At 41.1% G+C, this 25014-nt stretch overlaps 1 protein-coding gene across 12 annotated transcripts in view; it reads right to left on the reverse strand.

The window, feature by feature from the left end:
• The window catches only part of ubr5 (ubiquitin protein ligase E3 component n-recognin 5), a 60321-nt gene that overhangs the window by 7054 nt on the left and 28253 nt on the right, over positions 1-25014 (reverse strand). For 5 of the 12 annotated variants that reach the window (XM_088928497.1, XM_088928496.1, XM_088928503.1 and 2 more), the window contains 38 exons: positions 24867-24983; positions 24673-24783; positions 24261-24415; positions 23903-24020; positions 23602-23786; positions 23224-23333; positions 22560-22672; positions 21918-22061; positions 21083-21194; positions 19512-19666; positions 19151-19348; positions 18588-18798; positions 17651-17777; positions 16915-17066; positions 16075-16170; positions 15576-15699; positions 15140-15237; positions 14724-14872; positions 14502-14593; positions 13911-14057; positions 13707-13825; positions 12937-13063; positions 12717-12846; positions 12440-12600; positions 12032-12271; positions 11622-11745; positions 11067-11178; positions 10569-10700; positions 8135-8392; positions 7271-7539; positions 6749-6960; positions 5390-5623; positions 5001-5074; positions 4726-4806; positions 3922-4163; positions 2531-2644; positions 1157-1374; positions 30-150 (listed from right to left, as the gene is read on the reverse strand). In XM_088928497.1, the coding sequence (XP_088784623.1) occupies positions 30-150; positions 1157-1374; positions 2531-2644; positions 3922-4163; positions 4726-4806; positions 5001-5074; positions 5390-5623; positions 6749-6960; positions 7271-7539; positions 8135-8392; positions 10569-10700; positions 11067-11178; positions 11622-11745; positions 12032-12271; positions 12440-12600; positions 12717-12846; positions 12937-13063; positions 13707-13825; positions 13911-14057; positions 14502-14593; positions 14724-14872; positions 15140-15237; positions 15576-15699; positions 16075-16170; positions 16915-17066; positions 17651-17777; positions 18588-18798; positions 19151-19348; positions 19512-19666; positions 21083-21194; positions 21918-22061; positions 22560-22672; positions 23224-23333; positions 23602-23786; positions 23903-24020; positions 24261-24415; positions 24673-24783; positions 24867-24983 (5682 nt within the window). The remainder of the gene's footprint in view (positions 1-29; positions 151-1156; positions 1375-2530; positions 2645-3921; positions 4164-4725; positions 4807-5000; positions 5075-5389; positions 5624-6748; positions 6961-7270; positions 7540-8134; positions 8393-10568; positions 10701-11066; positions 11179-11621; positions 11746-12031; positions 12272-12439; positions 12601-12716; positions 12847-12936; positions 13064-13706; positions 13826-13910; positions 14058-14501; positions 14594-14723; positions 14873-15139; positions 15238-15575; positions 15700-16074; positions 16171-16914; positions 17067-17650; positions 17778-18587; positions 18799-19150; positions 19349-19511; positions 19667-21082; positions 21195-21917; positions 22062-22559; positions 22673-23223; positions 23334-23601; positions 23787-23902; positions 24021-24260; positions 24416-24672; positions 24784-24866; positions 24984-25014) is intronic. The other 7 variants (XM_088928505.1, XM_088928504.1, XM_088928506.1 and 4 more) reach the window with 3 other exon arrangements.

Below are 25014 nucleotides of genomic sequence, written 5' to 3' on the forward strand. Positions count from 1 at the left end.
CCTCCTCTCAAAAACAAAAAAACACTCACTGATCCAGGTTCAGCTCCAACATCTTCCATGAACACCCGTCCAAAAAGCTCTAAAGACAGACGCCATCGTCCCAGAAGCATGTCATGAGATATTACCATTCCCATGAAACTGCAATGAGGTCTGTTAGGGAAGGGAGAAAGACAGTTCAGGATTCCAGGTTTTATTTTTGTGGAAAAACAGTCATTACAGTGACTTGTAATACTTTCATGTTTAATGGCGTAAACATTAAAATGTACACTAAAATGTGGAGGCAAACAGCACCTGGCAAAGGAGGCACAAAATGTCAAGATCAAAGGGAAAAATAGGGGCTAAAAATTAAGAGTAAGGACATTAATTCAGACTGGTGTCCAGTGATTATGTTCCTGAATCCTGCTGTTGTGTCTAAATGTCCAGAACTCAAAAATGATGTTCACCCCTTGAAACAGTAGGAGATACATTCCGTGTACAGAATTTAAGACATGGATTATATTGAATGATAAGGGATATCAGGTTATGTGAGTAAAGACTTTAAACAATTACAGTAAATTTAAATAACCTGAATATGTATCTCAGAGAAAGAAGTGCTTCAATCTTTGCAGTTTAATTACTTCTATCTAAAGTATTTTTTTTGCTTTAAATCTTTAAAAAAAATAAATTACTGGATGGCGCCAGCTTCATGTCCATCACGTTTGCACTTTTGCTATTACATACATTTGCTATTATGAATGTGAAAGAAAGCACAAATAGGTCACCAATTCACACACTGAACACAAAGTTGTGTGGACATAAAATGGTGCCAAACTACTATGTTTGCCAATGCTGTAAACATCCAGTCCTTCACGGTTTGCAACCATGACCAAATGTCGGCAAGATTAAGTAGTAAATACTTTACAGGGAAGTCCTTCATAAGTACAAACACTGAGAAGTCAAAGAACATCTGCACCAGCATTCTTAAGGCAGATGTCATGGACACAATATTACAACGGAAAACTTTCATTCTTGTTCTTTACGTTTGGAGAAAAGGGTCGTGGGAGCTCATGGAAATCCCTCCAAACAGATCTATTTGTGCATCTCTCCTGGCTGTTTCCAGCGGGGGACTGGTACTGAGCCTGCCCCGACGGATGAGGTGAAAAAAGCAGAAGCACACCTGAAGGAGGTGAGAGGCGGCCCCTCGCTCTCCGTCAGCCCGATCTCCGCCAGCAGGCTGCTCTTGAGCTGTGCGGCCAGGTCATGGGCAGAGGGGCCAGGTTTTGTGCCCTCAGGCTCTTCTTCAGGCAGAGCCTGCTCCTCACTCGTCTTCTGACGAGACTGCATGCTCATTACATTCTTCATATTCGCCGAGTAAGACATTTTAGTTGGCAGCACCTATAGGAATGAGGCAAAAAGCTTGATTTGGCATATGCTTAAAAAACACCTGCAAGCTGGTCAAAACAATTACAGTTGTATTTACATTTCACTCAGATTTTTGTAAATCATACACAAAATAATATACTGTATAATGGAGTCATTCCAAGGGGAATTCACATTAAGACCATGATCTTCAATTTTTGAGGGTTTAACAGATACATTTGCCACAATATTGCATTTCACTTTGAATGTTTCACTAATGTGGGCTTTTACAGTTCCCTTTTAAGGTTCTGACTGGACTTGACTGCAGCATTCCAGTTATCATACATGGAACTACAGTTTCATTCCAACCAAAAAAACTGTAAAAAACGTCCCAAGCAGAACAAGACTAATTCAAAGGAGTTTTCAAATATAAACTGTCTTGGTGAAACATGGAAATGTCCATCAGAACTAACCTACAATCACAAAATATTCTGAGAGCATACAGCATTAAATGGAGTTGTAATAAATGGCAAACTAAGACCAAGAGAACAAGCATGCCAGTTCTGTGTGAATAGTAACCTCTATTGCAGGGACCGCAGTCCTGGTGCTGAAGGGGCAGTGTCTCTACAGGTTTCCATCTGTGCCCTTTAATACCATAGATCAGCTCACAACTGGCTTAAATGGACTATTTTAACAGCTTCTCCCAGCCCTTACAGAGTTGCTGTCAAGAGCCCTATAAAGCTAAAGAACAAAGATGGGGGACCACCGCTCTGTAAATATTTAACGGTAGCGCAAACAGTCGTTCTACCAGACATGAAGAAATGTTAGTTTGTTTACCCATGGCACAACCTACTGGCCTGAGCGATAAAGAGTTCAAGATGATACCTAATGAATAAACCCATTGGAAAATACACTTATTTTACATTTAATTTAAAAGACTCCTTTGATTGAAATGATTAATTCCAAATTCAAATTATGGAATCATCACAAGAAGCTTTTAACATGACATTCACAGGGGTCTAATGCTTGAGCAAATGATAATGCATAGGATGATGCCACAAGAGACTACGGTACTTTATTACTCATTAAACACTTCTAAATTCAGAAAGTCAATTAGTGAGGAGTCACATGAACTACTATACTATATGAAGGGTACGGCACTGATAAAATAAATTAAAATACACATCTTTACCTCCAGACAATTTCTGTCCACAGTCACCTCAGTCAGCCCTTTGCCTGTGTTGTACGAGGAGGAGTACAGACCCTGGCTAGGACGTCCGAAAAGATCTTCTTTTCTTGCATTTGGCTGAAAAGAAAACAGCTATAAGCACTGGAACGATTTTAAACGTGTATATGAACTTAAGAATGCATTATGTTTATAAATATAAATTAAAGCTCAAATGTACTTTTTGGGCAAAAATGCAACTCGAAGCAAAGAACGTGTAAATAAAACATTTTAATGTTGTTTTTAAAAAAGCCATTTGACCAATCTCATCATGTGATAATTTTCTAAAACGAACAGTGTCACCACAGAGTAACAAGTAACTACATCAGCTCCGCTGAGAAAAAAGGAAATACATTTCGGTACTCCATAAGTAAAGAGTAACAGTAAAAAGTTGTTTATTTTTATTTTTTAAGGTGCCAAGGCAGGGAAAGATAGGATGTTAATGTGAATGTTTTAAGCCACAATTATTTTAGAATAATTCTAAAAGATACGCATATGTTTAACATTCAATAAATAAAAGGATGATACTGAACAATCAACTAAGAATCAGCTGAAGCCCCCAAAAGGGAAAAACACCAACATTACTCACTGCACTTTAAATCAATGGCATTTAAAGGGAACACTGACAACACAAAACGGACAGTTGTGCAGTACAACTAACTCAAACATTAACAGATTCAAAATTACTTCTGGTATAACTATATAAACACCTTGCATGAAAGATGTGTTTTTTTTCCCCCCATTTAGAGGTAAAAACCTCTGGTTGGGAAGGACCCCCCACCCCAGTTACCTTCATTCCTATGGGGAATCTTAACTTACTTTTTTCAATCATGCTGCATTTGACAGGAATGCATCACCACAGTGATAAGTAAATGAGCCACACTCAATAAGACCAGATGGATTGCTTTAGAAAAAGGGGACACTGTCCCACAACGCCACAGTTTCCAGCTGTAAATTACCTTCTACCGAACACAAGGCAAACACTTCTTTATGATGGAGTGATATCTCCCTCAATAAATTTTCTGGAACACGGATCCAAGCATCATATCCAAACTAGAAACATTTTCCAATTTGTTATCCTCCTGGACTGGACAGACCTTATTCAGGTATGCGAGACCACCACAATCATATTCCCGGACCAGAGTGAGACGGCTTTCACTACCTTGAAATAAAGTTTGGCTCATTTCCTCGGGGCTATAAGTTACCACAAAAAGTGCAATGCCGACTCAACTGAGAAAATGAGCAGCGTGTATTAATACTATTTCCGTCAACCTGGGCACAGTGAAATACTGACAGTGCATTGTGAAAAGCAAAGCAAAACGAAGCCGAAGGCCAGAATGTGGTGGTGGGACACTTACACACAAGAGCAATGGGAAGAAGTGGTTGAATGGAGCTGGCCTTCCTGCCTGCAGAGTTGGGACCTTTACCTGTAACAGGTGAGGCTGGTCAGCCAGGGGAATGGCTTCCGCCAGGGGCACCTCGAACGGGTTGGGAGGGATGCAGCCCAGAAAGGTCATCGAGTCAGAGCGGCGGAAGAAGGGGTGGTTCTGGCCCGTTTCTGCTGGGAGGGGTTCTTCATCCTTGTCGTGGAGGGCAGAGCCTAAAGGATGGTTAAGCGTCAGCCTTACAGGAGTTGGGCAAATGGCCTCACCTGGGCACTCAAAACAGCTGCAATGTCACTTTCTCTCCACTGCTATGTACAAGGCAGAACCATTCATTTTCCAAAGGCAAAAATATTAGAAAATGGTTTAACCCCTATAGTTTGCTGCCTGCACCCAAAAAATTGTTTAGAAAAGAAGAGTAACGACAAAAAATAATCAGCATGGCTCACAGCTGAAAATCAGATGACATTTCTCCCTTAATAGTGTAGAGAAAAATTGTATCGGTAACTGCAGCAATTTGAGTTAGAACTTACATTTTAACCATGGAATAAAATCACTTTCAGAAATGCTTATCCATAAGGTTTTTTAAAACCTTGAAAATGCGAACTTGCAAGAACTCAAATTTTACTCCAAACCATTTAATCTTCAACAAAAGTTAAAGCCCCAGAGTTTTTAAAATATTAAAAAGAAATGATACAAGAGTTATATTCAATATTCAACATTGCTTCAATAGGCTGTTTACTAACATTTTAGGTTTCCCAATTCCTAATCTGACTCTACCTTTCCAATGTGATATCCTCCTCCTGCCTCTTTTTTGCCTTAAAGTGATCTTTCTGTGCCTGTCTTCCACTGAAAGAGAACCTACTCGAAACACCAAGTATACTGTTAAAACGTGGAAACGTCACATGATTTAACTCTACCAGGTTTTAAAGGTTTCATACCTTAGCATTCTTGACATTACACACGTACTTTAAGAAATGTTTAATGATGTGCTGTTTTTCTTGGGGAGCTTCAACACTGAATGGCTAGAGCATTCCTACCCTCAGGCAACTTACTCTGATTAGTGTCTTCGTCATTTTCATGTTCAGAGTCTTCATTGTCCAGTCCCAACTCTAAAAGCTCACGGGTTCTAAAAACAAAATGGAATCGCACATTACAGAAGAACCAGCATCCCAAATGAAGAGGACAGCAGTACCTGGCAAGCTTGCCATAAACCTAACTTGATAAAAGTAAAACATCTTAATTAAGAGTGACATCGCTTTGGACACATGATCTCGAGAACTGACTCCAGTGTGTGGCTTCCACCACTTTCCCCTCCCAATAAAAGAAAAAAAATACAGATGCTTCTATCGGATGATTACTTAAAAAACACACTGCCCCATTTCTAAAAAGCAACTTCCCATCTTCATATACTGCAGCTTTTAAAAAAAAATTTGTACATTACCTCTTCCTCTCCAGCTGAGGTGTGTCCAAGGTGGTCTGTTGGTTCATCGCCTTGATCCAATAAATAAGTGCTTGAAACACATACGCCACATGTTTGAGCGAGCAAACATCCAGGACAGGCAGGACATCAGAGTGCTCGTCATTGTGAGAGCGCATTAAAGACAGGGCGTAGTTCAGGAAGTCTCCTCTCGCCGACATCATTCCCTGCCGAGCGCTGAGCAACGTAGCAGCACGTCTAAAACAAACACAGGGCTCTTGTTCAATGAGCTGCTTAGCCTCGATTCTCCTGCAGCTGCGATCAGAAAGCCTGTAATAAAACTAGACCATTGCAATGCCCTCTGTCTAGCTTAACTCTTCTGCTGCCCGGCTGGTTTGGAACACTGTTACTGTTCTGCCTGCTCAGGCAAAAGCACACCAGCATTTCAGAAGAGTGTGACCTGCTCGCTTCCCCTCCTGCCTGACAAGGTACTGCACGCTACACAGGTCTACCATCAAGCAATACCCATGAGCTTCGCAGACTTTTAAATCAATCGTATACTTGTTTTGAAAAAGGAAAAACTGCACCAACATAAACTAATTTCATCCTTTCAACTGCTGCTCATGCTTACAGTAATGAGGCAAGTACATCACATGTGATCTACAAAACATCAATTCGAGAGATTTGATTACCAGATAAACAAAAGGCGCAGTCATTTATTCAGACCAATAATCACAGCATCGCTTAGCAAGGAAAAAAAGTTTATGAATGTAATAGTTAGCCAGACTTTTTCTTGCAATTAATGTTTTACTAAGATTCTTAATTTTAAGTGACACTGTCCGCATTCAAAAATTTAAGTCAACTTTGGAAACAGCAATATGGAATGAATCGTGAAAGGAAAAGAATTGGTTATTGACACAAAACCCTCAAACTCTACAGCACTGCCACAGTCGCAACTTAAACACAAAAGCTACACCTGTGCAGACTGAAACATACCTTCTCCAGAAATTTCTCACTGAACTACAGCAATTCTTTTTCAGTTCATAAATGACATACCCCAAGCAATACCAACAACCAGGGTTTCAATGCTCAAATAAGTAGCAAATGTGAACTCTTTACAACTCTTATCTGGTGGGAAAGAAAATGTTTTAAGAATCAGTATGTTTTACTCTAAAGTTTAATCTGAGTGTAAACCATTCTTTTGGGAGAAAAAAAAAAGATTAGTTTTTTTCAATTCAGACTTAGGTGCCTATGCCAAACTTCTTGTCTGATATAAATTCAGCCACCATCAACCAAACATTACTGACAGTAAAAAAAAAGCACACACTTCCTGGACTGGCTGTGCAGCAGCGTGCAGAAGGAAAATGGCTATCGGAGCAGTACCTGCGGCCCTCCAGCGTGCGCAAGCTGGCCTCCTCCCGCGCAGTCATGCGCTCCCTGCGGCCGGAGTGCTGCGAGGCGTGCAGGGGGTGGCTGGGGTGTCCGGGATCGCCTGCAGAGGACAGCGCAGAGCCGTAGCGCAGCTGGGCCTCTGTCGAGTCCATGATGCTCACCATCCAGTTCCATGTCGGGATCAGCTTCTCTTCCACATAGTTCTGAATTCCAACCAAGAGTGGACAGACTCAATACAGTTGCATTTTTATATTATATTCGTGGAATATTAAATTTGTGTTTCTTAATGTTTGTAAACATCTGTTTACAAAGTTGTATAACTTTCACGGTCTCCACAAATCTACCCAAGTTAATACCTCTGTCTCTAAAACACACTTCCACACATACGTAACCTTTCATATCCAATTCCTAACTCTGCTCTTATTAATTTCCACGCCTCACAGGTTGGGGTAGTAAGCCTCTGTTCAGAAGGTTAGCCTTCCACAGTGAGAGGCCTGCAGCCCAGTATCACACCTGTAAATTGACAGCATCCTGGTAGGTGAGTTTGACAGCCGCAGGTATCTGAGAGTACACCAGGTGGTTGTACTTGGGGATGAGGCCCATGAGGTCGGAGATCTGTCGGATGACGATGCTGTAGGCTCTGGCTAAGCTGCTGGCTGATGTCAGGTAGCTGCTGGAGTTGCTGGCCTCAAGAGCAGCAGCTGCAGCAGCTGCACTGGTACTGATGGCACCACTTCTTCGTAAGTTAGATGGGTCAATGTAGATGAGTCCCGTTGAGCTGGCTGCAAGAACAAAGTCAGATGACAAGGGTTTGTTGTAAAGCAACCAGTGAATGCATGTTTCTCTGAGAGGCTGGAGCGCTTGGTGTCCTTTTACTCAATCCAACTACATAAATAAACTTAAGAAAGAACATACACCACTATGAACAAAGTGAAATGAACATTTCCTTTCAAAGGGTTACACCACACTGATATGCACAGACTAAAAATCAAATTTTTAAATAAACTGAACTTAAAACATGCCCCCAAGAACTGTAGATTAAGACCTGTATGTCTGAGAAACGTTTCATTTGATCTTGCCCACCCTGCTGCTTCCCTTGCAGTGATATGTGCATAATTCTTAAATTGAAGTTGTTACTATATTGTCTACCATGTACAGGACCAAATATAAAAATGTGGGTACAGCACAGGCATTACGCTTGTGGGATTCAGACCTCTAGACTGTGAAAGTATTCTCCTAAGATACTGAGACAAGTAGTTATGGAAACAGTAACAGTGAGTTACAGTTACTATTCAGTATGAGGCTAATACAAAAATGCAGATGTAAACTAAGCAGCAGAGCGAGTGATGCTCAGCTGATGGTGCCCAGTGTTTTTACCTGCAGGCGTGGAGGTGCTGGATGGGGCGCTGTTGGTGGCTCTTTGGCTCTGGGTGTTGCGCACTGCCCACTGCATTGACCGCGGGGCCTGGGCAGCGCTGTTGGCATGCGAGCTGCTGGTGGTCCTCTCCAGGGGCTCGTCCACCATGAAAGTCTCCTGGTCCACGTCATCGCTCTGGCTGCTGCTGCTGTCCGAGTCGCTCGAGTCATTCGACTGGGAGTCGTCCTCTGAAAAGAAGGCAGGGACACTGCTGGCACCTTCAGGAGGAGGGATTCAAAACAAAGACAGTTCAGTGTGGGCAGAACAGGGGCCTGGCCGCTCCCCTACTGAGATGCAGGAAACACTCGTTAGTTCTCAAAGCCACCGCAAGACACATGCCACCACTACTAGACACACATCACTAGGGTTCACCGTGAAAAATATGAATTGGAAAAGCAGCTATATTAAAACTTCACAGTCTCAAATAAATAGTAGCTTGACTAGGATTTTTTTTACTGTAAAAAATGGCATGTTTTCCTTTTTTGCCATCATGCAATCCCAAACTTATAATTTATCAGTTAACTGTTAAACCTTCATCACTAGTGGGTAAGCCAGAATCACATCAAAGGAACGAAAAGTAAAACAGAATCCAGAAGCACATCTAACTTTTTTTAAAGATCAATACACACACCAGTTAGCAGGATAAGCCATATTTTTTAGTTTGTTAATTACTACAAAAACAAAGGCAGTTTATATTGTTAGCACAGTAGGTTAACAAACGATAAAGACACTAGAACAAGGCTAACTTGGGGAAAATGTCTTCAGATAAACCTGGTGTAAAAAATCAAGGTCACTCTTATCCTGATATATGTATAAATAAAGAGGAGCCCATACCAAACAAAGGAAATGCCAGGGAGGCCCTACTTCCTGCAAATGAAAAATTGTGTGTTCAACCAGAGACTAATTTCAATAGTATTGAAATGTATTACAGATGGATTTACTTTTGACTACTTTGGAAATATCACTCAAGCCATGGAAATAAGATCCTAAAGCCGTGTGGGTATTCTAATTGATTGCTTTTAAAAAACTTTCCTGAGGGAATTACAAAATATCTGATGCAACTGCACTAACCTATACAAAATTCATTTTAAAACCAGAATATTTGGACAGATGATGGGCTGTGGTAAGTCTGCTTTAAATTAGTGTATTTGACAAGGTAAATAAGACCATGATTGATTGAGTAACGAATGAGCAATTTTATACTATATCGATCCTATTGCATCTATACATGTACAGCAAAACATTTGCAAGACCTTCATCTAAGTTGTACAGTACTATACTGGGAGTGGACAAAAAATGGAAACACCAAGGTAAGGTAATGTAACAATGCAATGGGTCACCACATGTGGCAGTATGACATCATTCTCCCATGAGGAAGTTAATCAATCAAACAGCGTCATTCCAGAATAGCCCATAATTTTTTGATTGGTTTCAGATCTGGTTACTGTTAAGGCCAGCGCCGTGCTCATCAAACCACTGGGCAACCACACGGGCTGTGTGGGGCCTTGTCATCCTGGAAGATACCCCACAGGTGGGAAAGAAATGCTGCAACACTGGGTGAAGATGATCACTCAGTACCCTTAAGTAGGGGTTAGCACTGACCTTGCTTTCTATGGGAAACACTGCACCCAAACCATGCCAGGAAAACACACCCCACAATATTACAGAACCACCAGAACCCTTTATCGGAGATCTTTTGGGTGGTACCACAAGTCCACTCTCTGTCTGACCAGGAGACTCGCACATGTGCACAGTGCCAGTGCACTGTGATGTGCACAACACCTCAACTGTGGTGTATCCCGCTCTGTGAGGATTTCAGTGCACTGTTTTTGATAAAACTGGGCATCATGAACATGGAATGTCGCCTCCCACTGCCTTTTTCTCGCAGATCCATGCTGACTATCGTAGACATAGCCGCTCATAAACTCAGCAAGTTGAGCTGTCTTGGTCAGGTAAGCTCCTGCCAAACAATCACCCCTCTTTCAAAGTCACCAAGGTCTCCCGTTGCAGATATGGTAGACAATTACAATCCACCATGGTCCAGCATTTTTCTTCATGACCCTAAGCACACTGGGACCTGACATGCTTAGCCCTTGCTTTGGGGAATTCCTTGCTTTAAATATATTTGTTGTCCCTCATTTCCCCAGGTGTCTCCTTTTTTGTTCACTACCTGTATATCCTTTTATAGCCAATCAAGTTCTGTTTTCACAGAGGAAACCAACACCAACATCAGGGAATAACTAAGGATGTCCTTCATCAAAGGGCACTTTCTTTACCTTGGAAATCGCATAACTGAAAAAATGTCAAGTTCCTCAAGGGAAGAATCTCTATTATGCCAGGATCTATTTTATCTTGATGCAGGAGCAAGGAACAGCACTTCACGAGAAAATGTACCTGCTTCAGAGCCAGCAGTAGCTGCTGTGACAACACTCCTTCGACCGCTGGCATTGTCCTGGTTGCTATGGTTACTTTCACTGTCACTTTCGGTTTCTGCAGCAGCTAACAGATCAAGCTCCATGTCACTGCCTGAATGGGGAGGAAAAAGTAACAGGATTCTTATTAACAGATGAAAAGAAATGGGTCAATCTGTACACCTCAAAAAAACGTTTTTGAAACCGCTTTTGGGAGGTGACTTGATCTAGTCTCACTTGTAGTCCTTTTCTTCTCGAGTTTGTATGTACATACCTCCTGCGTTTAGGTAGTAGATAACAAATGAAATGCAAATGTCCAAATACATGGTAAAAAGAAATATTGATAAATCACACCAATACCGATATACAAAAACATATCAGGTGTCCCCAGTTTTAAAATGGAGGGGAGGACCGTTCACACTGGGGCTATGCGGATTGCAGGTGGTGGGGGCAGCGGCCTCCCTGCTTTGGCAGTGTTTACCGTCTTCATCGTGCTCATCGTGCTGTCCCTCGGCCTCGGCGTTTTCCTCGCCCTGCTCCTCCTGCTCATCGTGGTGGTCCTCCTCCCCAGCCACCCCCTCCACAACCTCCACCTGCAGAACACACACACTGCTCAGGGCCACGTCTCCCCCACCGCATGCGGGGCACAAGCGCGATGAAGAAAGCACAGAACAAAAGACATTTTTTCATTCTCATTTTAAACAAAATCCTCAATGACAAACCTTCAGTCTCAAATAAACTTACTCCATAAATGAACTGTGGAACAAAGCTGTACAGAAGTGGCCACTGACCTCTTCTATATTAGCCGTTAGATGTTAAGACTGCCTCTGCCAATAATTTATTTAATTTAAATAAATAAGACATTTAAATAAGTGAAAGGTTTCATTCCCTGTTGGACTATAATAACCATTCACTCTTGGGGGGGGGGACTGCCACCATTCAGACGACATTTTACATTACCCTTCACAAATTAGCAATGCAACATAACATAAGGGTCTTTTTACAGATGCATACATTCGGAAAAACGCTTTGTTACCTCCTCTACATCAGCAGACACGATATCATCCTGCTCCTCATCTCTCCCTCGGACTGGCTGGGACTGGCTGATGCGCCTCTGCTGAGGATTCCTCATGATGTAGGAAGACTGAGACTGGCTAGAGCTGCAGATAGAGAGATGCACCTCGGCTGTGACTGGCTGCCCACTACACATTCTGCATATGAAAGTGAACCACAGCTTCAAGGCTAAGCCTATTAAACACGGCAGAAAGTCCTACCAAAGAAAGCATATACTAAATCTGGGAAGCCTTCCATTTTTTTAAAATTAAATTTGGGAAACGTGTAAGAGTTGTAACCTAGAACTCCAAATGCCTCCGCATGTACGAATTCTGCTGAGATCATATACGCTTCATAGCGACAGCCCCAATGTCCAGCACTGCAGCAGCGTACCTGCTGGACTGGTCTGGTGAGGGTCGAGGTGGCAGGGGCTCCACGGAGAAGAGTTCCTCACTTCCCTGCATGGCATCAATGCTGGTGCTGGCCAGGGTGAAGGGCGCAGTGGGACGGGCGATGCCCATGCGCACGGGAACGATCAAGGACTCGGCCACATTGCACAGCTCCTCCACGGCATACGGCAGCAGAGCTTGGAAGACGCGCTTGCACTTCCCTATGGGCTGGGGAATGAAGTTACTGGGGGGAAAAAACAAAGCAATCATGACTTGCAAAGTCCTTCCAGACACCGGGCCAACGTGTTGCAGAACACTGAAGGCTTAGACAAATAAAATCAGTTTTCAGGAGGTAATTAAACATTTCACACTCTATAGATGTTCTCACTGCTGAACACATGTGTACACATACTTTTTCTTCTTTGACGAGGCCATCTCCACACTGAGAATGACAAAGACCCTGGCCACAGAGCGCAGGAATCTCATGGTGACATTGATGGCTTCTTCCCTTCGACCCGGAGTGTACTTGTTTTGAAGTTCTTTCACCAAAGTTCCCAGCAGGGTGTCTAAAAGCTTGAAGGACAGAACAAGATAAGTATTTCACAGGTTTTTGGTTTTTTTAATTTGACAACTGCTCTTGGATTTTTTTGTCTTTCCTCATCCAAGGCAAATTAAGGCAGAGGACTTACTGTAATGTCCGCAGTGCATTTAACAATGAGACAATGGGTAAAGCAGTCAAGCCGAATGGTTCCACTCTGCTGGTTGAGATATACTTGCTCTTCTGGAAGAAGGTGACCTATTCTGCTGCTTGCACTCAGTCTGCAAAAGAAAATCGAGGACATCGTGTCGGCTGAGCTAGAACTCTTATTTAGAAAGAACTGAAGGTCCACAGTCAACAGCGGTACTCACGGATCTTTGTTCTCCTGGGATCCAAACATGATCATGGACTTCAGGGCATTCCAATCCTGCAGCACACGCTCCAGAGCCAGCTGAGCAAAGCGGGGCGGCTCCAGGTCGTGATCTGGCATGTCCGAATCTTCCAGGGCAAAAAACACAACAGGGATAAAAACACCCATCGACCAGTTATATTACAGAGCCAATCACAAAAATGTCATGTGACTGGCTTCTCAAACACTTGAAATTTGATTTGCAAATATATTTCCTCACATCACCAAAAATCCATTATGGTGGCATAACTTTCATTATGACAATTTTCCCATAGGTCACTACAATCCAGACAAAATATTTCAATCTCCAGGGCTTCAGCAACATTGCTTACTTGGCTCTTAATGTTTACAAACACCCTCTGATGCCCTTACATGTTAGGAGAGCAGACCATTGTGCAATGTTCATGTCCCGTACTATTTAAGCATATCTAGGTGACTGAATTCACATCGCCTGAAAGGTTTGCAGATGGGTGTCGAAATAGATTTTAAAGGGGAAAATGTCAATAAAGCAGTGTTCTCTGTTTTCCCTGTTGTAAATACAATTCAGTCCAATGTGCAGCTGCAAATGTAGTTGTAACAGGAACAAACTGACATATAAAGCAGAACGATGCATCCTCCAGCCCTTCCCACAACATCTGTTGGCAGCAAATCTGTGGTTATAATGAGCTACCATGTTTCCAACAGTGAAAAGCTTGCAAGCACCTAGACACTCATTAATCAGGCGCAACAGACCTTCAGCATTAGCTGCCTTTCGGTTTCTGTCCTCTCGGATGCGCGGTGGTCGATACTGGCAGTGCTCTACTGTCTGCCTGGCCACAGTCTGGACCAAGAACAGCAAGAGATGCTCTCCCCTGCGGCGAGACAGAACATTTTGTTACACACACTGCAAAGAGCGATCAACAGATTGTCCCCGAAAGACAACTGGCATTTACTTGCCTGCTGTTTGGCATGGTGACAAGGTTAGTGGTGGTGAGCAGTCGGTACAACAGGTCAAGTCGGGCAGATTTCTGTCCTGCAATCAAGGTTTTACACTTGCATTTCTCCCAGCAGTCACAGTATGCTGTAGGTGATGTTCTCTTGAGCCTGCGTGTAAACCACAAAAACATAACTCACATGACATTCAAGCCACCTCTTGAATAAGGTACACAAGTTATTGTCATCAAGAGGCTTTGCAAACAATGGTAATGCATATAGTCACTGATAGATAGATAAGACTTTATTAATCCCGTAGGGAAATTGATGTGTTACAGCAGTCCAGCCCAAGACAAGCAAAAACAGACATCAGAATGGTTATAAAACAAAAGACAGTTTGGTGATGTATTCATCCTCATTTAAGGTTTATGAACTAGAACAGTAACAATGCACTCATAGCAGCTGACATGGCCTTTTCTTTACATTTCCGTTTAAAAAATGCTTCCTCATGTAAGTTAATCTCAGACTCTGCATAGAAAGATACACAGATATGACATCATAATACTCCATAAACATATAGCAAAACAGCCATGTATCTTTATGAAACACACTCACTTGCAGTCATGTCCTTTGTGGCACACCCTGGCGCATTCTGTGCAGCAGCAGAGAGACTCCAGCAGGCCACATGTCCTGCACTCAAAAATATCCTGAAATGCCAAGATGAATATTCAAGTCAGAAAGACCCTGCTGAGCTTCGTCTTCTTCAGCAATCTCTTACAGATCTACAAAACTGTGCCACCCACATCCGAGAAGCCCACTGGAATGTGAACAGCTCACCTGATTAATGTGCTCTGCTCCAGTCCACGTGAAGCTGCAAGTGTCATTACAACAGAGGACATAGAGAGGAGAGTCATCCGGGTTGGTTCCAGATGGACAGATCATTTCCATGAACACAGCATCCTCCTTTTCACTTGAGGCAGGATCACCTACAGTGCAGAGTAATATTGCTTCAGTAATAAAGCTGACAGTGCACAAAATCTCCTAGATGTGTTAGACAAAATGGACCACTGACAAATGACAAGTCACAATTAATACTTAAAATACTAACATAGAAATACCAAAATAAACACAGCAGCAGACTGACACCATGAAACAAGTAAGGTTTCTTCACTTAGTTCTGTGAAAGCAATAAAAAAAACTAAGCTTCTGTTATAGCTTCAAGGTGTAGAAATCAAAAGAGAAGAACTACTAACCTTTGGCTATTTTCTGAGCAGCTTCAAGAATGGTAATAGCAGCTGGATATGCTCTCCCACTAACAGCAAGCATGAATGGAGTCATTCCCCTCGCATCCCTGTACATTTCCAAAATTAAAAATACCCAGTGATGCACTAAACTCATATCATTCATCATCATAACTTTAAAAACATCAAAAATAATGAGTGCTTAAAAATGAAACTGATTAGCATGGGCAAATGTCTGTACTGCTGCAAAACTGAAGTTTGTCCTAAAACTTCCTGGTGATTACAATTTACACTCGTGTTCAGACAAGGCAGACACTGGCTTAGGCAGAGAACAGCTGAAAGAGAAAGTCCAAGACCGGAAAGCATGGCGAGAGATGGCCTATAGAATCGCCGAGAGTCGGATCTGACTGACCGGATAACATCATCATCATCAGACAAGGCCACGTACTTTGCAGAAAGCAAATCCCGGAGATAGGGACGAAGAACAACACTGTCACACATCAATTTCAGTATCAAGTGGGCATTGGCTTTCCGATCTTTGGACTCCACCACTGATGGCTCAGATGAAGGGCCTGATAAGAAAAATAGGTTTTTCAAAGGAGCGAAAAAGCATGTCATGGAACAGAAAAAAATGTAATCACTACGCAATACACAACAGTCCATATTCAAGCTGCTTCACACATACCAGATGTTCTGATAGCTTCTAAATACTGCAATTATATGACAAGAGATCAAAGATCCCTTTTATATACACCAAAGAAACTTTCCCAACTCTAAGTGTTAATATTGGGAGGCCAAAATCTCTTCATTTGTAGGGGGAAAGAAACACGGGAATACAGGTTTTTCTGAAGTACTAAAGTAAATGGTTTGCACTGGCCACATCTGTATAGAGAAGAATGTCTTCACTGAAGAAACAGCAGTGCTCCTGTGTTCTGCTCTCAGCTCACCTGGTATGGTGGAGGTGCTGGGTCCCTGGCCAGTGCCCGCTGATGTGGTGGTGAGAGAACCCACAGCTGGAGCCAGTATAAAATCAATATCGCCATCTTGAAGAAAAACAAAGAGCGGACATATTAAGACACCCCAGTGATCATGAAACCACACTTCAAGGCAAAACAAGTTTATTATGTGCAAACACTCTGATCACCACAGGAAAAACCTCAAATAGGTCAACTTTAATTAACATGTTCATTCTGGACTTTATTAGCAACAGTACAGTAAAAGTAGAAGAAGGCTCCACGGCTGAAATGTTGTGTTCTCTTTCTTCTTTTTTTTCAGCATGGAATAAACCTATTACTTTTTCCTTTGCAGTACAGTAAAAGGTTTACTATCTGGCTCCCTGGGGCAGCGACAAAGAAAGCAAGCTGAATTCAACCAGAAATGTTCCCAATTAGTAAAGGCTGTAGTAAAGTTCTCCATAGCAATCAGCAGTTAATATAGCATCCAGGTTACTAAAAACCTGGAGACTCAATTTTTGTTTATTCTACTGCGCATGAGATGGCGCGAAAAAAAATATATTTCTATATATTTTGAGCAATCCTCTGACCAAAAAATTGTATCAAACTGGGGTTGATACATACCATGAAAGATATAAACATCGCACCCTCATGAACACGTTATCAAGTTACAAGAAGACAACTGACAATACAACACAGGCAAACTATTCTATGATGGTAGCAGCTAAAACCATTAATGAAGCTTATGTAAAGGATGTATTTTAACCTTACGTACAAAAAAGAGAAAAGGGAAGCCTTCAAACACTCTAGAGCTGCTCAAAGACAATGAGTCACCTGGGTCCATGGGGGGCGGGTCTGGTACCCAGCTGGGTGGAGCGATGGGAGGGGACACCGGATCCTGGTGGTCACTGGACGAAGGGCCGGACTCGTGTCGACCCAGACCAGCGGCTCTCAGAGAGCGTCTCATCATCTCTCGCAGTCGCAGACTAGGGAAATAATAATCTCACGTTAGGATACAGGGCTAGAACTCACTAAAGGACCACCAGCAGTAAGACACATGGGCAGAAATGCAGAGACACAGCACAACTCCAGTTAGAGGTGCAACCTAAAAGACTAAGAGATTTTCCTGAATTTCACTATTCTGTGAGGAAAAAATACAAAGAAAGAATATTTATCTATACTTAAGCAGTGTAAGAAATGCACAAATATTCTGAAATGGCAAATTCTAAACAACTTTTACAACTCCTAGACATAGAATTATATCATAATACCATAAAGGCACAAACTTGATACTGCACAATAGCATACTAGTAGTTTCCTCAATGGACATTTGTACTACACAGCCAAAAATGCACACAGTAACACCATCCATGGCAGTACTCCTCCCATAAGCAGGCAGTATTCTTTTTAATGGCTCAGCTAAGCCGCACAAGTCCGGCTTGAGAATCTTCAAACTTCAAGAGCCTGTGTCAATGTACGTTAATTTTTCACTCTATTTCAATGGATTGTGAAAATTTCACTCTGAATGACGGTTAATGAGTAAGTCGAGTCCAAAAGATGCGGAGCCCACCCTCTGCTGCTTGAAGACCCTGTTCTATTTCCAGAGCTGTTGCTAGAAACCACAGAGATCGCATTGGCTATGGCTTCGACCGCAGACAGTCTCTCTGCAAACGTGTTCCTCTCTGACCGCTCAGCTTCTGGAAAACACCAATGACATAATACTGAGGAAAAGGCCAAAGGAAAATGAGAAAACTACAGCATATTCCCCAGTGGAAAAAGTAAGTCCGCAATGTTCAGGAGGTACAATTATAATGTCTGAAGATGAGATGAAGGTCAAAGGTCTTATTGCAACCCTCCAAAAAAAATACTTACAGACGTTTTCTTATTGGTTTTCATACACCATGCTGCTTTTGCAGGATATTTTGTTCAGAGGTATGTTTTTGAATGGTTCATGAACAACAACAAAAAATTATCAAACAGAAAATTTTATCAAATTAAATACAGCACCTTCAGTGTCTTGAACAGCATTTTGGAAAACCACTGGGATATAGGAACAAGTGAGAAAAGCATTTTTTTTTAAATTGTTGGGAGGATAGCAAATGCAAAAACCAAAACAATATACTATATTTGGTACAATTTAGAACTGGGCTCACTAAGCATTTATGACAAAAAATGCAATTCCCATCTCTGTGCCTCACTAAAAGACATAAGGCAATACAAGCGTTGCAGGTACCGTACATATAGGCCATGGCACTTGAAAGACTTTTTTAAATGTCATTCAGAGCATATTGATCTTTACTGGCAAACTTCCTTATGATTACATCAACTTTTACCTCTATATTGCAATCTTCTTTCAGATTCCCCATGTCTTTGTTTGTAGACAGCTCCTGGAGACATACCAATGCAAGGTATCGAGACAGTTGTTACCTAGCCGGCTGACCATTCTACCATCGTGCATCCATAGATGCCTCTGTTATTAGGCAAAATTCTTTCAAATGCTACCTTACCTTCTTCCTCTTTAGTTTCTTTGTTGCTGACAGGGAAGCACACAGAAACGCATGTGTGCAAGATGTTGCGGTTCCCATCACACCTGTGGCCAAGGAGTGCATGCAGTGCTTGAGGCGTTTGCTCTAGCAAAACAGCTTGCTCCAGATTTATCAAATACTGCCTGCATGCTTCATAATCACATCTTAAGATGTGCTGCATCAGGGTTTGCTTCTGCAAGACAGAATTCATGAGAAATGGCCTGTAATCAACTTTCAGTGAAGCCTCAAAAATGAAATTAGTCATGACAACTTCCATTCCATAAATTTCACCATTTAAAATCTAAATCAGTGAAGCGGAATTCTGTAGAAAAACTGCAGAGGTTTTTGAATTGGTGCCACCTACTTTATAGAGATAAGCCAAAGTTCTATTTAAAAAAAAAGTATATGACAAATTTAACTTGATTTTCATTTTTCTACAAGGCTTTCATTTAGATTTAATCAATTTAAGTCCTCAGACACGGACTGTATTAAAATTAGTGACTAAAATGACCAGGCTTTCAATTCACACCACTTGGCACACTCACCTCAACAGCCATTATTATAACAGCAGCTTTCTTCTTAATAGTGGAGTTGGCAGGAAGATTAGTTAAGGAATGCACTCCCATACCAAGACTCGAGATGGGTGGCAAATCTAACCAGTCAGGGTCTCGTATGCCACCCATGCAGTCTTTAGCCATTGGGTAGATAGTTCCATTTCCATCTCTTAGAATGATAGGCGATTCCTGTTTATAAAGATTCAGAGCCATAACAGAAATAAGTTACTATACTGCTTCTGCATCCAGTGTTCTGTTTCACATTAACAACCACCAGTGTTTAACTTACAAGAAGGTGGGGTGGGCTATATATTATATCTTTGTTCCAAGAGAGCAACGCTTTTTTCCTCACCTGCCCTGCTGTGAAAATTGCCACATTCCGTTCATTCTGTCCCAGAAAGGCAAGACTGCTGGTGGGAAAGTTATTTTCCTGCTCTGCTTTGCCTGTTGCCAGGTCAAAGATGCAGTATCGCACCCAGCTGCCGGTCTTCAATACAGCATGTACTCCTAAAGAGCAAAAACAATGAACAACATTTACAAATCTCCAAGAGTAAGAAATCTCTGTATGAAAAGCGTGGTGGGAGCTAACGCAATGAAAAGAAACATCCACATTTTTAAAAACTGTAAACCAACATTTCAATGATTTTAGTTTTATTCTGATTCTGGTGCAAGCATGTTAAAGCTATACCTGCTAACCCCTAGGCCAGACATCACATGCCAGACCCTACTCAAGGAATATCAGGGAATATTTTGGTTTATGTATTTTTTTATATATATTTATATACAAACCCAGACCTCTTTTTACAAATGTTTATACGAAAATTCAATATTACGAAGCGTGAGAATTGTTACCCATATCTCGAACAATGAAAACCAACTTCCAAAATATGAAGAAGCGGTAGGAAGAAATTTTGAAACCTCCACCAAACGCAGAGTGAAGAGGAAGATCTCATATGACTCGCCTCATATCGAGTGCTCGCATCACAGTCCACTAACTAGTAAGGGTGTGGGCTAGCACAGAGCCTACAGAGTGGCAGGAGAGACGTGTGTGATAGAGTTGGCTAAATCTTGCTTCATGTATATGCTAGTATGTGCACTTTTACTTTTGTAAGAGTATGTGGTTTAGACTTTATCATGGACTAAAGGTGTTGAGAAAATGAAAATTGTGTGTGTAATCACACAAAAAGCAAATGAAGTGGTTACTGTACAATACAGTGCTGTACTGTACTTAGTTGTGATTAATGATGCCTTACTAGCTAAGCAGTGTTTTTATTACTAAAAACAAACCACAGTATGAATGATTTTTTTGTTGAAAAAAGCAGGGGTGACATTGAGGTCGGAAACCGATGATAATTTTGCCCCATAAGAAATAACTGAATAGGCTTTCCTTTCACATATTTTCACTCTTCGAAAAGGTTTCTGGGAACGGATTATGTGTTGTAAAAAGTGGTACGGGCGTATACGTTTCGTATATTTATATAGTATTTTGGTACTACATAGCCAGAGAGAACCTGAACTCCAATGCATTGTACTTTTTAGCCATTATGCACCAGCAGCACCATTAAAGTGAGAAGGTGTCTAACAGAAGTAAGGAGACATTTAGGTATGTAGCAGTTCAGGTGGGTAGCTGCGTCAGCATGCGTAGGCTGCAAAGGAACAACTAATAGGTTTATTCCATGCTGAAAAAAAAGGAAGAAAGAAAACACAACGTTTCGGCTGTGGAGCCTTCTTCAGGTGTGAAGAAGCTGAAGAAGGCTCCACGGCCGAAACGTTGTGTTTTCTTTCTTCCTTTTTTTTCCAGCATGGAATAAACCTATGACTTGTGACATTTAGGTATGCCAGACTGAGCAAGACCCGAGTCCGATAGGAGAAAGTATTGAACACTCAGGTTGAACTTCTCCGCGGTGCATCAGTTAAACTAACCTTTCGAATCCACATTTACAGCCAGTATTTCAGCTTTTTCAGGGATGCAAAGTTTCTTAGGTGTGCGCTGGAAGCAATCCGGAACCTTTGGAGTGCCACCAGTTTTTACAACCTATTGGAAAACATGATGGGAAGTCAAGAAATCATGGAAGGAATGGTTTATAAAAGGAATGCATAGGTGCTTACAAATTTCCCAAAACATTTACAAAATTTCAAAGCATACTACCATTGCTTTTTTTGGTTTGCAAGGACAGAATACCTTAATTATGATCTCAGGGTGGAGTATTCATGAAGTAAATACCCAATAAAAAGTGTTTAGGTTTGTTTTTTTTCCACATGCATTTCTTAAGTGAATTGTTTATTTAGATATGTTCAAGGAAATACAACTCAGGATAATATTCTTGTGCAGAGTAAATGATTTTCCAGGGAATTAAAGCTATCTTTCCCAGTTTGGGAATAAAATACAAATTCCATTGTGTAGCAAGAGTTTTGCACTTAATTACAGTAGCTACCTTTTACCCTTTAAGACAAAAACTTTAGGAGAGGTATTTTATCCTCATATGTTTCACTGTACATTTTAAACAGAGCATACCCAACAACCATCTAAAGTACTCACAAATGTAAGGTAAAAGAATAGAACATTGGAGACTTAATTATAAACAATATTTTATCAAATATTGTAATAGGTCTCAACAAGAACTTAAATCCATGTGACATGCTGTGGGTAGAAAAACAGCCAAATGCTTTCAGTAAAATGCTTGTAAAGTAATGCGCAAAGCCTTTTAAGAAAAATGTTCAACAAGGATCTTGAATATAGTGGGATTGCTCTCTATACCTGTAGCTCATCTATTCTTAGTAGTCTACAGTCCTGCAGCAGTGATGAGGGATCAGAGTCAGAAGGAGCTGTGCTTTGGTTGCTCATACTGCTGGATGTTCCTGGAAATTTCACAGCAACATATGCACCATCGACTTTTAGCACCTTGAGTTAAAAAAAAGAGCTGTTGCAAATGTTGTATCAAACTGCATCAGACAAAAATCACAATTTATGGAAAAACAAACTGGCAATACAAAAGTTGCACAAGACAGAATGGACTTCTTAGGAAGATTATAGATTACTAAATAATAGGCAACTAAGTTTAATCAAGTATCCTAAAATAGAAAATCTTTACTTAGCAGAGTACATATGAAGACACTGGACTTTTAGAGACACAAGAAATGGAATATTCTTTCTTAAATTTCTGTTCTTTAGTGTGGCAACACTACATTTAAGAAATGTTACAATCGTCAATAGTTAATCTGGCAACCTAAGGGGGTGCTTACTGTCCTTTGCCAAATCCCAACAACTCATCCCACATTAAACTTGATGGAAAAAATAATAAAACACACAAAAGCAAATCACAGATTGCCACTAGTTACCGAATTTCAGTACATAGAAGGTTTATACAGAAAGGCATCTCCAAAGTCAGTTCAAACCCACCTTTCCAACAGGGACATTTTTAACATCTTCCACAAATACCACTTCTCTCAGAGGCCACTGCTCTTCATTCACTTTCTCCTCCTCTTTGGGGGCTGGAGTTGAGCGCCGCCGCTCTGTAAAAAGGCACAGTCGCCATTACAAAGTGCAGATTTTCGTTGAAGACTTTGTCATTTCACATTAGTGCAATATTAAGAACCATAGATACCAGTTTATGCAGTCCAGGGTATTTGGCAAGGAAGATGACTGCAATATACTAAAAGCAAATTTGAATGAATCTGAGGAAACCTTCTCTGCTATACACAGACTCTTCAGGTTACACAAGACTCACAATTTGATTTTCTGTAACATGGGTTGATGGGTCCCATCAGAAAATGCTTCATTGAGGGAAAGTTTATATTACATGGGTAATGACAAGTGTTGCAGCAGTTCTGTCTGTGAATGAATAGCAGGGAGGAAGCACAATGCAATCACCAACAGCATCCAGCAGGGCTGTTATACACTTCAGTCTTGCTTTGCATTTGTGTACGTGTGATAACCTTTACATAATCACTACGACTTAAATTTAATCCTGATTCTAGCTGAAATGCTAGACACAGTACACAACTGGAAAGGACTTTTAAATAAAGGAACACATAACAGTTTACATTGTAATTAATAGACATACTGTAGGGCAGCGATGCACTGCTTGCGATAGAGGATGTGTCACTACAAGTAGATGCTGGAGAAGGAGGTGGTCCCATCTCAGTCTTCACAGACTCAGGTTTGTTCTCCGTTCTAAGGACAGAAGTTAGAAATTAATCTGTTAAACTGGTTAACAGTATTTAAACAAAGGAATTTTAAGAATACTACAGAAGAAATAGAGCTGGACTAATTCTAGATGCTGATATGACATCAAGTGATATGGGTAAATATTGCTGTGAAGTTCAAAGTTTTTTAATGAGATGAAAGACACTATAAAGAGGAGAGCATCACAGAGCCAAAGCTTAGAAAATCAACCGAGGCAGCAATTCCCCACAAAATAATCTGCATGCACTGCACTTACTTTGTTTCTGCCGTCTTGCTAGTCTTCTCCATGTTTTTTAAGCTCTCTGGCGACCTGAGCTGAAACCTGCAACTGTCATTCATGTTCCATACGGATTCCATCAAGACCCCCACTTTAGGAATCCCGGCATTGACAGAAAAGGCAACCGCCCCTGCATGGTAAAGAGGGTTGTTCCTCAGGCAGACCTAATGATGGCAAAATAGGAGAATGTTTACAATAGTTTCATATACCAACAGGGTTTGTCACATTTTAAAGAAAAGCCACGCGGCATTAAAAAATGACAAATCCACAATCTTCTCACCTGTGTGCCCACAATAATGTTGGGCATCGAGGAGATGCCAGCGCTGGACTTTGGCTTTTTATTCTTGGCTCTGGCCTTTTCTAGCATCTTTTTCCGTTGACTAAAAGGAACGACGCCCCTAAAGAACAAAAAAAGAAGTGGTTTTATTTCTTAAACTACAATGTACCCATTCATTTTTACTAGTTGTTTGCAAATAGAAGGTATTTATTCATAACACTAAAAGGTTAGAAACTGCTACAGATTTCAATTGCTTGATGTGTCTCTTCTGGCAACACCAGACACATTAGAGGGATATGATTTAAGTTATAGTTTACAATGGTACTATTCCAGACATTTGGAAGCACAAAACAGTACTTACCACCAATACAGGCTATTCTCTAGCTGTGCACAGGTGTAAAGAGCACAGCAATGCAGGGACACAATGCGCTCTCCTTGCAGTTCAGTGAAGGTCTGTGTGCTGTGCTCCAGCTTTGATGCTACAGTACTAAGTGTATCATCCACCCATGTGGCAACCTTGTGAGGAAAAAAAAAATTTAGACATACCTTACAACTCAAAAAAAGTAATCAAGTTTAATATGTCCTGTGCAATGAAAAGAATTCGCAATGAATACGATAAAGCAAACAATGCATCGTCAAACTTTAACATGTCTAATGCGGCAAAGATGTTCTGAACCCAAATACAAGATGAACAAAAATAAAAATGCTTAAGTGTCCCTATATTTAACATTTTGTTAATTTAAGAAAGGTAAAAAGCTGGCTGGCACACTGACCTTATTGCTCTCGGTAGCAACAGTAGCTCTTATACTATTAGCAGACAAGAGGGTGATTTTTTCGTTGGTCAGTCCCAGAAAAGTGGCTCTTGGGTGATGCACAGCAGGGTTCTGCAGATTGGAATTTTGTTTTAAGATTCTCAGCTGTAAAAAGTGTGAAACATCTATAATCACAGTCTACGGCATGACAATACCTGTGCGTTTCTATATGGTTCAGTGTCACTCCACTTCCACTGATAGAGTTCTCCTTTTGAACTCACTGCCACCAGTTCAGAGTACAAGGCCCCAATGCTGAGAAACTTCGTACCATCCTTTATAGGGAAAAATTAAAAATAGTTTTAT

This window comes from Atractosteus spatula, chromosome 12, assembly GCF_055471065.1.
Source record: "Atractosteus spatula isolate fAtrSpa1 chromosome 12, fAtrSpa1.hap1, whole genome shotgun sequence".
Taxonomy (NCBI): Eukaryota; Metazoa; Chordata; class Actinopteri; order Semionotiformes; family Lepisosteidae; genus Atractosteus; species Atractosteus spatula.